This window comes from Balaenoptera acutorostrata, chromosome 19 (assembly GCF_949987535.1).
Source record: "Balaenoptera acutorostrata chromosome 19, mBalAcu1.1, whole genome shotgun sequence".
Taxonomy (NCBI): Eukaryota; Metazoa; Chordata; class Mammalia; order Artiodactyla; family Balaenopteridae; genus Balaenoptera; species Balaenoptera acutorostrata.
In genome coordinates this window covers 62,968,825-62,985,154 of record NC_080082.1, presented here as the reverse complement: position 1 = coordinate 62,985,154, position 16,330 = coordinate 62,968,825, and the positions used below count along the sequence as shown (strand labels likewise).

Below are 16,330 nucleotides of genomic sequence, written 5' to 3'. Positions count from 1 at the left end.
ACTTTATTAGCACCTGCCGCTAGGCGGAGAAGGGATGAGCAGGAGAGAAGAGAGGGGCTTTATCCGGCTCACGCCCGCTGTGGACTGAGCCTGATAAGCGGAGAATCGCCATAGTCTGACGACAGGGTGTCAAGACAAGAATAAAGTCGAGGGCAACTCAGACCACTGGTGGAGGCGTTCGACGAGAAAGCAAGGCTTTCAGCCGGGAGTCGAGGTGGAGGTGGAGGGGTTGGGGAGCGGAGCCGGAAATAGGAAACTACAGCTCCCAGAAGGCATAGCGGCAAAGTCCCGGATGCTGGGGTCGTGAAGCCTGATGGGAAAGGTAGTTTTGCGAACGACTTAACCTAGAGGTTAGCGAGGTTGGAAGTTCTGAGGCCCGGGGCGCCCGGAGTCGGAGAGAGATGGAACTGGAGCAGAGAGAAGGGTGAGTGGCTTTGGGGAAAACCACGAATCCCAAAAGACATTGCGGCTGCATAAGAGCGGTCTTCTGCGCTGAGGACTGACGGGGATTGCAGTTCCTGCAACTCCTTTGGCTTATAACTCTTGTAGGGACTGGGGTCCGTACTCGAGCATCCTGGGGGGGAAAGGCTACGGGTCTAGACTCCTGGATCTGACAGGCGAGGCGGTTGGGGGTCAGGATTCCTGGGTCTGAGTGAGGGCTTGGCGGGCTCGAACTCCCCGTGGGACTCGGGGAAGAAGGGTCTGGAAGTCTGGACTCCTTGATACTGGGAAGGGGGTGCTGGGGCTCTGGACTCCTGGATCCTGGGAGGAAGGGGTCGGGGCTCGAACTCTTCTGGATCCTGGGAATGGTGGGCTGGGGTCCTCGGACTCCTGCATCAGAGAGAGGAGGGGTCTGGGAGTTGGGCTCCTGGTCTGTGGGAGGAGGGACTAAGGGCTGGGTATTCAGGGTCCCTGAGCCCACTGACTCTACAGGACCATGGCAGCCGTGGGCTTTGAAGAGTTCTCAGCGCCGCCAGGCTCAGAGTTGGCGCTGCCTCCGCTGTTCGGTGGTCACATCCTGGAGAGCGAGCTTGAGACAGAAGTGGAGTTTGTGTCTGGGGGTCTGGGTGGCTCCGGGCTCCGGGAGCGAGATGAAGAGGAAGAGGCAGCCCGGGGCCGGCGGCGGCGCCAGCGGGAACTAAACCGCAGGAAGTACCAGGCGCTAGGTCGGCGCTGCCGGGAGATCGAGCAGGTAGGTGAGTGTGGATTCCCCTGTTTTGGGGTCCCCTGACCTCCATTACCAATCCTTCCCAGTCTCTGCCTGTCTAGATGCCCAGCCTTCCTTGCCCGGCTGAATGAATTTTCCATTCACTTATTCATTCATTATTCATTTATTTAGCACCTATTATGTGTCAGGCACTGTGCAAGGCACCTTGGAGAGATGTCTCCTCTAGGAGCATCATCTGACAGCCCAGATCAGCTCACTGATGTTTCACAGGTGCCTCTCTTACTTCCCACCGATCAAGCTTTTCAAATCTCCCATACCCTTGACATCATTCGCTCCTCATGTCCTGTCTGTTCTGCCTCTCAGATCTCTCTGGGGTCCTTCTCCTCCCCTCCATCCCCACGCCTCTGCCCAGCCTCAGGTTCTTTCTGCTGAATCACTGCATTAGCCTCCTTGGTGGGAATGAGGATGGAGCAGTAAGCAGGGCCCAGATCTTGAAAGGCCACAAACACCAGAGCAAGAGGTTTGGATTTTTTTTTTTTTTTTTTGAGAGTGATGGGGAGCTATCAAAAGGTTTCAAGCAGGGGAGGGCCAGGGTCAGTGTTTGAAAGACTCTCTGAATTTGGTTGGACTCTTTTGCTAGGGCCGCTGTGTCAAGAACCACAAACGGATGGCTAAGTAATAGAAATGTACTGCCTCACGGTTCTGGAGACTAGAAGTCTGGGATCAAGGTGTCAGCAGGGTTGGTTCATCCTGAGGGCTGCGAGAGAGAATCTGCTGTCTGTTCTAGGCATCCTCCCTAGCTTCTGGTGGCTTGCTGGAGATCTTTTGTGTTCCTTGCTTGTAGATCTCTGCTTTCATCTTCCCGTGCTTGTGTGTGTGTGTATATCCCAATTTCTTTTAATAAGGACACCACCAGTCATATTGGCCAGTTAAGGCCAGTCACCTCATTTAACTCGATTCCCTTTGTGAAGAACCCTGTGTCCAAATACGGTCACATTCTGAGGCACTGGGAGTTAGGACTCCAACACACCTTTCTGGGGGGGACAGCATCCAACCCATAACAACGGTGTTGGGGGAGTTCTGGAAGGGGGCTGGTGTAGTGGCCCAGGCAGGAGAGGAGGCGGCTTGAGCTGGGGTAGGAGTCAAGGAGAGGGAGAGAGAGGGACGACTTAGAGAACTAATAAGGAGGTGAGGTTTGCATCAAGTCTTAGATTAAGCAGGAGCATGTCACACTGGAGGGAAAGGTCCATTTGGGACTCTGTGTAGCACAGGGCTTACTCAGGATTGGAGAGGTGTTTGATTTGATGGGGATTCTGGGGAGGGGATGTGAATGCCAGGCGGAGGGCAGTGGGCTTGGAGCAGGGTCAGCTCCAGGTGGTAAAGTATATTCCCCTGAAGCCGCACGAAGGCTGAACCTACGCGTAGCCTGTGGCCAGCTGTCCCACTCCTCCCTCCGTACCCAGCAGACGCACATACAAATACACACCTGATGACAGGTAACCCGATGACGTTCCTAGCAGTACTGTTTGGTTTTTTTTTTTTTTTTTTTTGGTTTGTTTGTTTGTGTGGCCTGTGGGATCTTAGTTCCCCAACCAGGGATCAAACTTGCGTCCCCTGCAGTGGAAGCGCGGAGTCTTAACTGCTGGACCGCCAGGGAAGTCCCTGCAGCACTCTGTAATATGGTTTTATGTACGTGTTAATATAAACTTACATAATATACATAAACCAGATACTACGTATCTTTTACCAGGTAGCTTTGCCTCCGCTTCATCCTTCAGCTCACCCCAACCTCTCTTCTCTCCACGACCACTCCTCTCTCTTCTTCCCCGCCCCCCGCCCGTGATTTCCAGACTCCTCACGTCACTGTGTGTTCCCAGGGCCTGACAGCAAGGGTGGTGCTGTCAGAGCGAGCACTCTCACCTGTGAGCACGCGCTGCGTGCCAGGCCTGCTCTGGGGGCTGCACGCAAGGACATCTGGGACCTCTTTCAGCACCCCCCCGCCCAAGCAGCAGGTATCCTGAGCCCTGTTCAACAGATGGATGCTGGGGTCCAAAGAGACTCAACCATTTGCTCAAACGGAGTTGCATTTGAGCCTCTGCTCTTAGCTCCCCCGTCCCCCGCCAGGAATAAGTTGTTATTATTCTCCTTTTACCAGTGCAGAAACCTGAGGCTCAGAGAAGTTAAGTAACTTGCCCAAGGTCACAGAGCTGATAAGTGGCAGGCTGGGATTCAAACCCAGGTCTCTCTGACGCAGGAGCAGAACATACTCTTTCACGCTTGGGCACACATCTCCTCTGATGACCTTAACTGAAGCGGCCACCTCCTGCCCTGATCTCCAGCATATCTACCAGTTTGGTGTCCTTCAAGCATTTTATCGCTAGGTGAAGTCATTTGTTTAGCAGTATTTAGGGAGCGCCCCTCTGCCAGGGTCTGCTCAAGGCACCGGGGACAGAGGCACAAATCCCGGTCCTTTGGGGCTTCTGTTCTGGTGGGGGAGACGGAGAGTGAGGACACGGCATAGCGAGAGAGGCTATAAGGCGATGGAAAAGTGGAGCTGAGAAGGGGGAGGGGGACGCTCTGGCGTGGGAAGTGGGGGAGGGGCTGCTGCAATTAACGGGAGGTCCGAGCAGGTAGCCTTTGAGTGCAGCCTTTGAGAGAGCTCTGCGGGCACCTGGGGGAGAGCACGTGGAAAGCCCCCAGCACAGGACGGTGTCAGGGGACTCGAGCGCGAGCTTGGAGGCCAGTGTGAGTGCCGTGGATGCGGGAGAGGAGCAAGGGAGGCAGTGAGGAGGGGGAAGGAGCAGACACAGCGGGCCCTGGAGGCCCCGGGACGGTCCTGGGCCAGTCGCCTGCCAGCGGGGCCCCGTTCACCACGTGTTGAGCACGCGGAATCCGGCTGACCTGTGTCTTCTCCCACCCCCCCGCAGGTGAACGAGCGGGTCCTGAACAGGCTCCATCAGGTACAGCGGATAACGCGGAGGCTCCAGCAGGAGCGGAGGTAACCCCCCTGCACACCTGCTCCGGGCCTGCGTCGCTTGCCTCTACTCCCCAGCCCGTCACCACCACCTTGGCCTTGGAAGAAAGCTGAGCCCTGGGCCTTGGGGGGAGTGGTGTGCTCCCTTTGAACGGAGTGTAGCAGAATGCAGGAGACCAGGCTTAGGGTCGCAGACTCAGCTTCAGGCGCCGTTCTGCTGTGTGACTCAGGGCAAGCCCCACCCCCTCTCTGAGCCCCAGTTCCCCATCAACTAAGGGTGAACACTGAGATCACAAGGCTGCTGAGGATTAAATGGGAGCCCACAGGGGATGAGCTCAGCTGAGCCTCCCGCCTCGGGTCACCGCGACCAGGACGCGGAGTGAGCTCTGGGGCCGGCCCACCACTCCACTGACTCTCCGTCTCCATGAAATGCGGAGAACAGGCCTTACGACAGAGTCTCTGTGATGCCGAGACCCCCCGGTCAGCCCTCAGCCCTCCACGTACCTGACCCAGTGGATACACCCTCTTCTTTGAAGCACTTTCTTGGCCGGGTCACTCATCTGCCTCTGTTTCCCCTCCTCCCGGCCATTGATTCTTGCCTCTTTGCCGGTTCATTCTCACTTCCCCAAACCCTGAACCTGCAGCAGCCAGGGCTCAGCCCCTGGGCCCTCCTCTTGTCCGCACCTGTGCTGTCCAGGATGCCAGCTGCCGGTGGTGACTTTATCTTACATTGAAGTTGAATTTTAACATTCATTAAAATAAATTTCAATTCATTCAAATGAAATTGAAAATTCACTTCCTCAGTGGTCACAGGCCAAGTTTATTAAGACGAAGTGAAATGGGAAATTCACTCCCTCAGTTGTACGAGCCTCATTTCATGTGCTTGGTAGCCACGTGGTTCCGATTTTCATCTAAATTAACTAAAATCAAGCGAAATTTAAAATTTCCATTCCTCAGTCACTCTCGCCACGTGGCAGGCGCTCAAGGACGGTGACAGGTGATCAGTGGCTTCCGTGGTGGATAGCACAGAGAGGACACCTGATACCTACTTGTAGAATAAGAGACTGCACGTAAAATGCTCCACCCAGGTGCTGGCTTACGGGAACCATCTAATCAGAGCTTAAAACAAACAAAAAACCAAAAAGCTTTTAGAAGCAGGGGTGGGGAAGAGAAGGCAGCATCCCCAGTGAGTGCTCTGGGCCCGCCTCCCAGGGGTTAATGAAAATAATAACTTACGTTTGACTGTTTACAAGCCGAGTACTGCAGCGCTGTCATCAAGCTGCAGGGTCGTGGTCAGCGGGCCGCCCGGCTGGGGTTGTCCCCTCCAGATGACAGAGCAGGAGCGGAGGTGCAGGTCACCTGGTCCTGCCCAGAGCCCCACTGGCTGCTCAAGTGCTTGCCACTGGGTGTCTCAGACCTTCTGGGGCCAGGAGAGCCTTGGCTTCAGAGTCAGAGCTGGGCTGTCGCGGGCCCCCTTCCCAACCACCGGAAGATAAAGCTGCCCCCCCGGCGGCCTCTCTCCGGCCGCAGGTTCCTCATGAGAGTGCTGGACTCCTACGGCGATGACTACCGCGCGAGCCAGCTCACCATCGTGCTGGAGGTGAGTGCCATGCGGCCGCGGGTGGGCTGGGAGAACCGGGAGCCCAGGACGCAGCCTTCACGCGCCCACCTCCCTGTCTGCCAGGACGAGGGCAGCCAGGGCGCAGACGCCCCCACCCCAGGCAACGCCGAGAACGAGCCTCCAGAGAAAGAGGGGCTGTCCCCGCCTAGAAGGACGCCCGCACTCCCAGAACCTGGCAGCCCGGCCCCTGGCGAGGGGCCCAGCGGGCGGAAGAGGCGGCGAGCACCCCGGGACGGCCGCCGAGTGGGAGCTGCGCTGACTCCAGAACTGGCCCCGGTGCAGGTGGGGGCGGCCTGGAGTCCAGGGGTCCGCAGGGCGGGACTGGGGCTGCTGGGCTTCCCTGCTGCACTGCGGAGGGAGAGGGGCTGAGCCCTGCAAGGCGGGGGGAGCGGGGCTGGGCCCTGCAAGGCGGGGAGAGCTGGAAGGGTTGGACAGGGCTGGCGTTGGCCGGGGAAGGAGAAAGAGTTGGAAGATGCCAGGCAAGGGGCTTGGGTGGAGAAGGGAGATCTGGAGGAGGCTCTGGGGAGAAGAAAAGATAACCGGGGAGGGTTGGCGGCAGAGGAGGGAGAGAAGGCGGGTGAGGGAGGTGACACTGGAGAGCACGCGGACCTGGGGATGCCGGGACTTCTGGTGAGGTGCACAGAGGACGCCGTCTGGCCTGGGAAAGAACAGCGAGGCCGGGGCCCTTCTCACACCTTGTTCTCATCTCCCCCAGATTAAGGTCGAGGAAGACTTCGGCTTTGAAGCGGACGAGGCCCTAGACTCCAGCTGGGTTTCTCGGGGGCCGGACAAACTGCTGCCCTACCCCACCCTAGCCAGCCCCGCCTTTGACTGACCCCCCCCCCCACAGTAAACCAACCCCCACACTCGCCGTGGCCACTGTCCACTGCTTCCACCTGCAGCCGCACACACTCAGACGCTGGGCGTGGTTTTCACATTTTTATTGGGGGCCATCAGGGAGGGGGCCTCTCCCTGTCAATGGAGGAGCTCACAGTTTCTTCAGCCACTCCAAGCTTGGGCCCTGGGGGTCCTGGGGGTGGCTGGGCACATCAGGCATGTTCCCATCGTCTCGGAGGGGCACTGTGGGACAGGAGGGTGGGCCACTGAGACGAGCAGATCGCTGGGGGCCTACAGAGAAGGGCTGGCCTGTCAGCTTACTTTCAAAGAGGGAAACGGGACCCCGGGGAGAGATAAGAAAGAGAGTAAGGGTCAGAAAATCAGAGATGCAGGGAAGTGGGGAAATACAGACCCAGAGACATGGGAAACCAGAATGATGGATACAGAAAGGAGACCCAGAGAAAGACCCAACAGATACAAGGAAGCAGAACAGAGACCTGGAGAGGTGGAGACCCAGGAAGACAAAACTCCAGAAAGCAACAGAGATTGGGAACCCAGACAAGGACAGAAATCTGGAACCATGACAGAAACTCAAAGTGCAAAAACAGACAGAAAGTGAATTTTATGGCATGTGGATTATATCTATTGAAGGAAAAAAAGAGAGTCCAGACTGCACTGCAGAATCTTGGCTCCCTGCAGAGGGAAGACCTGCCCATCATCATTCCGCCCCCAGCTCAGCAGGGTCCAAGGCTGCTGCCCTGGCTCCCACTCACCTGGGTAGTTGTAGGGTGTGGCCTCGTTGATCATGATGGAGTACTTGGCGTAGGGGCTGAGTGCAGGCAGGATTATAGCTGCGGAGAGACACAGGGGTGAGGCCCAGGGGAAGGAGGTGGCGGCGGGGACAGTAGCTGAGCCTTTTCAAGATGGGGGTCAAGTGCATGCGGGGAGGGGAGCAGCGGGGTCCAGCACCTCCAGGAGGCCCCCTGGCACCCTGGGAGCCCCGTACATCAGCAGAACGGTTTATAAGACTTTTTTTTTTTTTTTTTTTGGAGGTGAGGGTGGAAGCCAAGCATCCACAGACTTGTGGGACCTAGAAGACACAGGAAGGAAGAAAGGGTTGGTCACAGAATGAGCGCATTTGAGCCATGGAGCATATTAAGGGGTGGGGGTCGGGGGTGTCTTGGGAATGTTCCAGAGAAATCATGAACTGTTACAAACTGAGGAGAAGGTTTTGTACAAAGAACAGTCATTGAGAAATTACAGTCCACCTGGGGTAGGAGCAGGGCGTCATGGGGGTGGGGCAAGGCATGTAAAGGAATATTCTGGGTCAGTGCCGTCCGACATAAATGTAAGAGCCACATATGTAATTTTACATTTTCTAATAGCCACATAAAACATACAAATTAAAAAGTAAATTTAAGCTGGTATACCCAAAACATTTCAACATATCCTTGGCATAAAAGACATTGATATTTTATATACTCCTTGTTATACAAAGTCTTTGAAATCCGGTGTATGCTTTACATCAGGGTAACATGTAACATCTCAACTCATACTGGCCCCATTTCAAGTGCTCAGTGGCCCGTGTGATCCGTGGCTGCCGTGTGGGACAACTGTGTTCTAGAACCTCACTCAGTGTGTGGCCTGCCAACCAGCAGTATTGACAAGACCTGGGAACGTGTTAGAAATGCAGCATCCGCAGACCCACCCCAGACCTACTGAATCAGAACCTGTATTTCAACAAGACCCAGAGCATCACCTTGAAATCTGAGTAGCCCAGTTCTACAGCTGAGGTTCTCATTCGCAGAAGCACATTAGAATCACTGGGGGATTTTCACAAGACACAAGATTCCCTAGCCCCACCTCCACCCCACCCAATTCAATTCAGAATCTGGGGGGGGGGGGATGAGGGTGAAAGGGGAGGATAAGGACATTAGTTTTCATTTATTATTATTATTTTTAGCTATTATAATGCGCAGCTAGGGTTGACAACCTCTTTGAAGGGATTCTGGACCTCTTGGGTGGGTGTGTACGGGGTGGGGAGCGATGGGGTGGTGGAGGAGTCATAATACTAGGGGTGGGGGGTGTTCATACAAGTGGGGACACGGAACGTTGAGGGCGGCGGTCGGGCCTCGGGGGTACAGGATGGAACGATGGTGGGGGTGGCGATGGAGCATTGGTGGGGGGCAGTGGGACCTCTAGGGGGTGGAGGAGATAAAGCCGGGACGCCGATTGGGGGTGATGCACTTTTTCGCGCCTGGGGCACTCACGCACCGAGACCCCCGATGGTGAAGGATGCCACTAGCACCGGCTCCTTGGCCCAGACATTCCTGAGAAAGGCGGCGATTCCTGGAAGGGTGGGCGAGGAGGGTCACCCCTGCAGGTGATGCCCCCGGTGACCTCTACCCCTCTCGCGCCACCCCCGCCCTGGAGGAGCCCCCTCGTGACCTCTGCGTCTCCCTCCGGCCCGGACCCCACCGCCTCCACGGGGGCTCCGTCTTGCCCTACCCCTGGCACCACCCGGGGTTCCCAGTACCATCCCCGCGCGCTGACGGAACCCGCACTTACTCCCGGCCATCTTGGTCTCGGCAACGGCGGCGGCGGCTGCGGCGGCGAGGGCGCGGAGCACTCTGGGAGTTGTGGTCCCTGGGCACGGCCTCCGCAGTCGGAGTCCGCGCGTGCTCATTGGCGCAGCAAGGAATCCCAGGGGGTGGCGGGGGTGCGGAGCACTCTGGGAGTTGTGGTCCTGGCCCGCTAGCCTCCACGGGCTGAATCCGCGCGTGCGCACTGGCGCAGAACAGCGGTCCGAGCCGACGGCTGCGGGGAAAAGAGGCGGCGCTGCAGATTTAAGTGCAAACCTGTCTTGGCGCACCTGCCGCCGCTCTCTGTTTTTTCCATCAGCCTAGAAAGTCGTTCCAGAGGAGTAACTTCCAGTCCTCCTACTGAGGTCCAGCTAAGGCGGAATGCATCAGTCCTCATTTTATAGTTTACTTATGAGAGCCCATTTTACAGATGGACAAACGGAGGCTGGGAGAGGACGAATCACCAATTTGAGGTCCCAGCTTAAAATCGGTTCGTCCTGCAAGCCCTAAGTCTCATCCCAGAAGGGTTAGGAGCCTTCTGTATACTCTCACAGTGCCCTATGTGACCTCCATTATAGCGTACATCATTTTGTTTTGTTTTAACTAACCTCGTCGGAATCTGCCTTTCCATCAGGCTGGGAGCTACTTGAGCACAGTAATGGGGTCTGACTCCCTTCTGTGCCCCTTTCCCCCAACCGTGTAGCACAGGGTCTGGCACATAATAGGTGCTATTTTTTTTTTTTAAGTTTAATGAACACAACAGTTATGACTGCGCCCTCTCCCAACTTTTTCCACAGCACCATGGGGCTGTGACACAATCACCCAGGGGCCCTCCCACCTCGCTCCTTCCTTCCCTAAATAGGGCTCTGGCTTTCTGATGTTGCCTCATTTCCTGGTAGGGGAGAGGGCACGGCCAAGCCCTGGCTCCTGTTCCTGCTCCCGCCGAGAACTGCCCACCATGGCCCTGGTGATGAATCTGCAGCTGCTGACTCTCTGTGAGACACCCCACCCCCTTCTCCCTGGGCCCCTGGCTGGGCTGGGGTCTCCCTGAGGGCAGGTGCAGGGTGATCAGGAGGCACGAGCTGAGGGTTTGGAATTCTAGGCCAGAATAACAGGACTGGGGCTTAGACCCCTGGGTCCTGAGGCAAGAGGACCCAGGGGTCCTGAATTCCTGGGTTCCTGGAAGAGGAGGAAGTTGGGGGCAGGATTCTCTAGATCTTGAAGCAGGAGAGGGCTAGGGATCTGAACTCCTAGGGACAGAGAACCTATAGTCCTAGATCTTGATGTGGGGGGGAGATGGAGAAACCAAGCCACCTGGGGAAGAAGGAAACTGGGGGCCCAGACTCCTGCAGCCCAGAGAGGAGAAACTGTGGGCTCAGATGATTGTCTCCTGGAAACGGTGTAATCCAAGGGCCTGAACTCTTGGGTACAGAGGCAAGAGGGGTTTGGGTCCAGACTTTTGGGCTCTTAAATAAGTGGGGACTGGAAGTGTGAATTTATGGCTACTGAGGAGGAAGTATGGGCAAGATTTCTGTTTCCCAGAGGATAGAGGGCCTGGGGACTTAGATTCCTGGGTGCCCAATCAGGTGGGCCCGGGAGCAGCCGAAGGGTTTGACAAGACCAAGCCCCTTTGACCTTCTATAGGGCTGGTGTGTCACGCAGACATCACTCCAACTGGTGAGTAACAGTCCGCACCCATTCTCCTGTGTGTTGCTGACACCCCATTTCCAACTACTCAGATTTTATTTTGGTGCCTCCCCTCACCCCAGATTTCCTTACTTCCCTCCCCCTTCCTTTATTTCTTTCCCTCCTTCCTTCCTCATTCATTTTAGTGACCAGTATAGGTAAGTAGTGAAGATCATGAACTTTGGAGTTAAAGAGACCTAAGCTGGAACCCCAGTTTCACCATCGTATTCATTTATGACCTTGAACAAACCACTGAATGCTAAGACTCAGTTTCTTTCTCTGTAAAATGGGCTGTTGTGAGGATTTAATAAAATCACATGCATAAAACCCTTGGCTCAGAGCTTGGCAAAGTGCAGGGCTCAAGAAATAGGATCTCTGGCAATGCCTATTATTCCCCTTTGGAAAGTAGGGTCCTCCACCCTGAGACAGCTCTGGGTTTCTTTCCAGGGTTTCTGATGGGTGAGACCTCTTCTTCCTCTCAATTTCCCTCCATTACACTCCAACTTCAAATAAGAATCACCTGGAGAATCATTAATACCTTAGCTATCAATTTATTTTAATTATTTTTTAAATGTTAAAGCTAACATATATTCATGGTTTTAAAAATTATTATCAAGGGACATATAACAACCTCCTTCTTCCCCTTCCTCATCTTCCTTAAATAATCTCTGAATCCTTATAAAAAATTTCCATGCTTTCAAACACACGTATGTATTTTTGTACTTCTTTTTCTCCCAAAGCAAAACTGATATTTCGTGACTCACGTTGTTCTGCCTCTTACATTTTTCACTTTGCAATCTCTCTTGGAGACATTTCCATGTCATTGTAGCTAGCTCTACCTTTTTCTCTCTCTTTTTAAAGCTGCTGTCTAGCATTTGCCATTGTACGGCTGGATTCTAGTGTACTTGGTCCTCTTGATGCATATTTAGGTTGTTTCCAACTTTTCCCCTCACAATGATTGCTGCAGTGAGCGTTTCTGTATAAGCTTTTTGTGCCCATGTAAGTGCACTTGTCTAGGGTGGACTTATTGGGTGGTTGGTCATGCCCTTTGTGTGTCTTGACAGAAACTGACAAAATGACTTCTCAAAAGGTGCAACTGAGTGCACCTAAGTGCCTGTTTTACTACATATTCACGCAAACACAATGTTAACCATTATTTAAATTTTTGACAACCTGAGAGACAAAAATGTCTTACTATTGTTTTAGTTTTAAAAAAATAATATCACTAAGGTTGGACAACTTTCACATCATAACCCCCAAATGTGTTTTGGTCAGTTGGACTTCCTCTTCTGTGAATTGCCTATTCATATGTTTTGCCCAACTTTCAGCTGAACTGGCTCTAGGATTTCTTTCTACACTCGTAACCTATGTGATTTATGAATAAGCCATTTCTGCCAGTGCTGTCACTTGTCTTCTAGCTTCATTTATATGTTTTTTCTCATACACAGCTTAAAAATGTTGAAGCTCTCAACTTAACCTTGTCCCTTCTGAGTTTTTCATTTTATATTTTAAGACAGCCTTCTCTACCCCCAAGACAAATATATTTTCCTATATTTTCTGCTAACACTTTTTTATAGTTTTTTTTTTAAACACATGTAGTTCTTTACATTAATCTGCAATTAGTTTTGGGGAATGGTGTGAGGTAGGGATCCAACAATTTCTTCCCCCAAATAGATAGCAAGTTTTGGCAACTATTGAAATATGTCAGATATGGTACAAATATTCTGGAGGGCAATTTGAAATCACAGATTTCTGGGACCCAATCCCTTGAAGTGATGTTTAAAAACCATGGAGTAAAGGTCAGGAGTTGATGCCCTGCTCCTCTGATTTGCAGCTAATTTTGACAAGCCTTGGTTGGGGTCCAATGTCTCCCCTATTTTACAAGCAGGGAACTGAGGCTGAGAAAGGGCCAGTGATTCTCAAGGAGATTCTCCTCCTACCCCAGCTGCCCCCTCATTTCCTTGGGCTCCTAGGAAGCCTGAGGACCCAGGCAGCCCCATTTATTCAGTCCCCCCAGCCTCATACCCCAAGCCGTGGCTGGGGGCTCAGCCAGCTGCAGTTGTGACCCCCGGGGTCAACGTCACTTTGAGGTGCCGGGCACCCCAGCCCACCTGGAGGTTTGCACTCTTCAAGTCTGGAGAGATTGCTTCTGTGCTTTACCGGGATGTATCTGCGGAGCTGGCGGAGTTCTTCCTGGAGGAGGTGACCCCAGACCAGGGGGGCAATTACCGCTGCTGCTACCAGAGGCTAGATTGGGGACCAGGTGTCTGGTCCCACCCCAGTGATGCCCTGGAACTGCTGGTGACAGGTGAGAGCCTGGGGGAGGGGGCTGTGGAAAAGGGACACAGGTGGGATGAGGGAGGGGGAGGAGGGTCAGAGAGAGAGAGAAAACACACCAGAGAAACGGGTGATTCTCAACCAGGGGCGATTGTACCTCCCTCCACCCCCACCCCAAGTTTGGCAACATCTGGAGACATTTTTGCTTGTCACGACTGGGGAAGGGTTTGCTACTGCCATCCCATGGGTAGCCATCCTACAGTGTACAGGACAGTACAACCCCCCAACACCCCACGCCCAAAGAATTATCCAGATCTATCCAAAAATGTCACTAGTGGAAATTCCCTGGCCGTCCAGTGGTTAGGACTCCGCGCTTTCACTGCCAAGGGCGCGGGTTCAATCCCTGGTCGGGGAACTAAGATCCAAAAAAAAAAAAGTCACCAGTGCTGAGGTTGAGAAACTCTGGGAGAGACGCACCCTCTGAGACCCGGGGGAGTGAAACACGAACGAGTGGGACGTTAAAAACAGAATTTTAGTTAGGCACCGGCACAGTGGGAAAAAGCGACATACAGGGAGGGAGACAGACGCAGAGGCACAAGGGCACAGAGAGGAATACGGACACCGAGAAGCTGAGGGAGACCCACAGAGAAGGGAGAGACGTCGAGACACTAGCCAGGACAAGAGGAGAGAGAAGTGCAGGGGGAGACAGGCTGAGAGACTAGGAGAAGGGGGAGAGGGAGGGAGGAAAGGAGAGGGGAAAAGAGGAAGGAGGGAGGAGAAGGGGAGAGAAAATGGGGGTAGGAAGAGTCGGGGAGGAGGGGAGAGAGGATGAAGCGGGAAGAGTGGGGGGGGGGAGATGGGGAGAGGAAGGGGGGAGAGAGAGAAGGGGAGGGGAGATGGGGAGAGGAAGGGGGGCAGAGAGAGAAGGGGAGGGGAGAGAGGACCAAGCCCCCCTGTCCCGGTCCTCCTCCCCCGCAGACGAGCTGCCGCGCCCGTCGCTGGTGGCGCTGCCCGGGCCGGTGGTGGCGCCCGGGGCCAACGTGAGCCTGCGCTGCGCCGGCCGCCTGGGGGGCATGAGCTTCGCGCTGTACCGCGAGGGCGTGGCGGCCCCGCTGCAGTACCGCGACTCGGCGCAGCCCTGGGCGGACTTCCCGCTGCTCGGCGCCCGCGCGCCCGGCACATACAGCTGCTACTACCACACGCCCTCCGCCCCCTACGTGCTGTCCCAGCGCAGCGAGCCGCTGGTCATCAGCGCGGCCGGTGAGGGGCCCCAGCCCTCTGCCCCCAGACCCAGGGGTCCAGACCCCCAGCCCCTCCTCCCTCAGACCCAGGGGTCCGGGCCCCCAGCCCCTCCTCCCTCAGACCCAGGGGTCCGGGCCCCCAGCCCCTCCTCCCTCAGATCCAGGGGTCCAAGCCCCCAACCCCTCCTCCCTCAGACCCAGGGGTCCGGGCCCCCAGCCCCTCCTCCCTCAGACCCAGGGGTCCGGGCCCCCAGCCGCTCCTCCCTCAGACCCGGGGGTCCGGGGCCCCCAGCCCCTCCTCCCTCAGACCCAGGGGTCCGGGCCCCCAGCCCCTCCTCCCTCAGACCCAGGGGTCCGGGCCCCCAGCCCCTCCTCCCTCAGACCCAGGGGTCCGGGCCCCCAGCCCCTCCCCCCTCAGACCCAGGGGTCCGGGGCCCCTGCTCCCATCGACCCCCCTCAAGTTTGAGACTGGGATTTGCGTCCCAACTCCACTCTGGAGGTTAGGGAGCCAGAGGGTGGGCCGAACCTGTGGTTCGGACGCTGACAGCCTCTCCCCCTTGCTGGCCCCGCAGGCTCGGGCTCCTTGGACTACACCCAGGGCAACCTCGTCCGCCTGGGGCTGGCGGGCCTGGTCCTCATGGCTCTGGGCACGCTGGTCGTTTTCGACCGGCGCAGCCAGAATCGCGCCCCTCGTTATCGTCTGGGCCTGAGCCTCAGAGGACAGAGAAGACTTCCCAGAGAGGATGGTGAAGAAGCTGGAATCCCTTGGGTTGGACCGCCCTTCCAGGAGACCCACAGCCCTCCCCGCTGAGCCCAGCTTCCCGAGTAACCATAACCTTTGCTCCACGCCCTGGATATCTTCCTTTTGGGTCATTACTCCAGGACCTCCCAGATCAGCGGGAGGCACTATCGGTGTGGTTAAGCCTTCCTCGCCAGGAAGACCTGAGCTGGAAGCCCCGTGCGCTGCTCGCTCCCTGCGGGATATTAGGAGAGCGACCCTTCCCCAGCCTCGGTTGCTCCGTCTGTAAGATGGGAGCACTGAAAATACCCACTTCATCAGGGTTAAGTGGACAATGCATCTGAAGGGTTTAAAACAGTGACTGGCTCACAGAAAACGTTCTTTAAATGTCAGCTACCGTATAAAAGCTATTTCTATCCGACTCGCAGATCCCAAGTGAAATTCTAGTTGTTGTTTTCCAGTGGTTCATGCTCCAGCTCACCTTTCACGCAACTCACCCTCGTTCCCTTCATGACATCACTCTTGGTTGCCAAGCAAACCTCTTCCAAAGTCCTACTCAGACCCTCCCCAAAGGCAGACCAAGATAAGACCACCACAGAATTTCTTCTCCAATTACAGCTTCATTTGCTCACAGCTGTTTTCCTTGAACCGTCATTATCATTAAGGGGGGGTCTGTTGCCAAGGCAACAGCAAGTGGAGCGTGTGCAGGAGACCTTTGACCTAGACCCTAAAATCTTCCTTCTGGAAGCCCTGGCTACTTGCACAATTTTCTCTTGAATTTATTAGTTTAACTTCTAATTTTATCTGGCTAATCTTGATGCCTTTCTCATGCTCAAACACACATTTTCCGTCCCTAAGCAGGTCTTACCACGCACTCATGTGTTCTTGATTTATGCCTAATTTGGGTGGAGCACACATCCTCTTCTGTTTTTATTAAAATCTCCAACTTCTCCTTCCTCTCTTCCCAGTTTATGGAGAAGAGGATGACTTCCATTTTTTTTTTTTTTTTTTTGGACAGTCCCAGCCCCACCACTCATTAGGTGGGTAGCCTTGAGCAACCTACAGATCCTTCTGAGTTTTCACCTTTGAAAGGAGAAACTAAAAATATCTACCATCTTGGGACTTCCCTGGTGGTCCAGTGATTAAGAATCCTCCTTCCAATGCCAGGGGCGCGGGTTGGATCCCTGGTCAGGGAACTAAGATCC

At 55.0% G+C, this 16,330-nt stretch overlaps 3 protein-coding genes across 3 annotated transcripts; 2 read left to right on the top strand and 1 right to left on the bottom strand.

Annotated features, from left to right (window-relative positions):
* The first annotated feature begins 7 nt into the window (after positions 1-7).
* TFPT (TCF3 fusion partner) lies at positions 8-6,632 on the top strand. The gene is made up of 6 exons (XM_007181396.3): positions 8-424; positions 934-1,192; positions 4,096-4,166; positions 5,673-5,742; positions 5,827-6,045; positions 6,479-6,632. Exons 1-6 carry the CDS (start codon positions 402-404, stop codon positions 6,596-6,598), a joined length of 762 nt encoding a protein of 253 aa, XP_007181458.1. The 5' UTR covers positions 8-401; the 3' UTR covers positions 6,599-6,632.
* A 57-nt stretch (positions 6,633-6,689) lies between these two features.
* On the bottom strand, positions 6,690-9,257 carry NDUFA3 (NADH:ubiquinone oxidoreductase subunit A3). The gene is made up of 4 exons (XM_007181398.3): positions 9,169-9,257; positions 8,875-8,949; positions 7,374-7,451; positions 6,690-6,843 (listed from the first exon to the last, which is right to left on the bottom strand). The coding sequence occupies exons 1-4, from the start codon at positions 9,176-9,178 to the stop codon at positions 6,752-6,754; spliced, it is 255 nt and encodes an 84-aa protein (XP_007181460.2). The 5' UTR covers positions 9,179-9,257; the 3' UTR covers positions 6,690-6,751.
* An 831-nt stretch (positions 9,258-10,088) lies between these two features.
* OSCAR (osteoclast associated Ig-like receptor) lies at positions 10,089-15,535 on the top strand. Its single transcript, XM_057533616.1, has 5 exons — positions 10,089-10,177; positions 10,827-10,859; positions 12,877-13,176; positions 14,124-14,405; positions 14,959-15,535. The coding sequence occupies exons 1-5, from the start codon at positions 10,141-10,143 to the stop codon at positions 15,195-15,197; spliced, it is 891 nt and encodes a 296-aa protein (XP_057389599.1). The 5' UTR covers positions 10,089-10,140; the 3' UTR covers positions 15,198-15,535.
* The last annotated feature ends 795 nt before the right edge of the window (positions 15,536-16,330 follow it).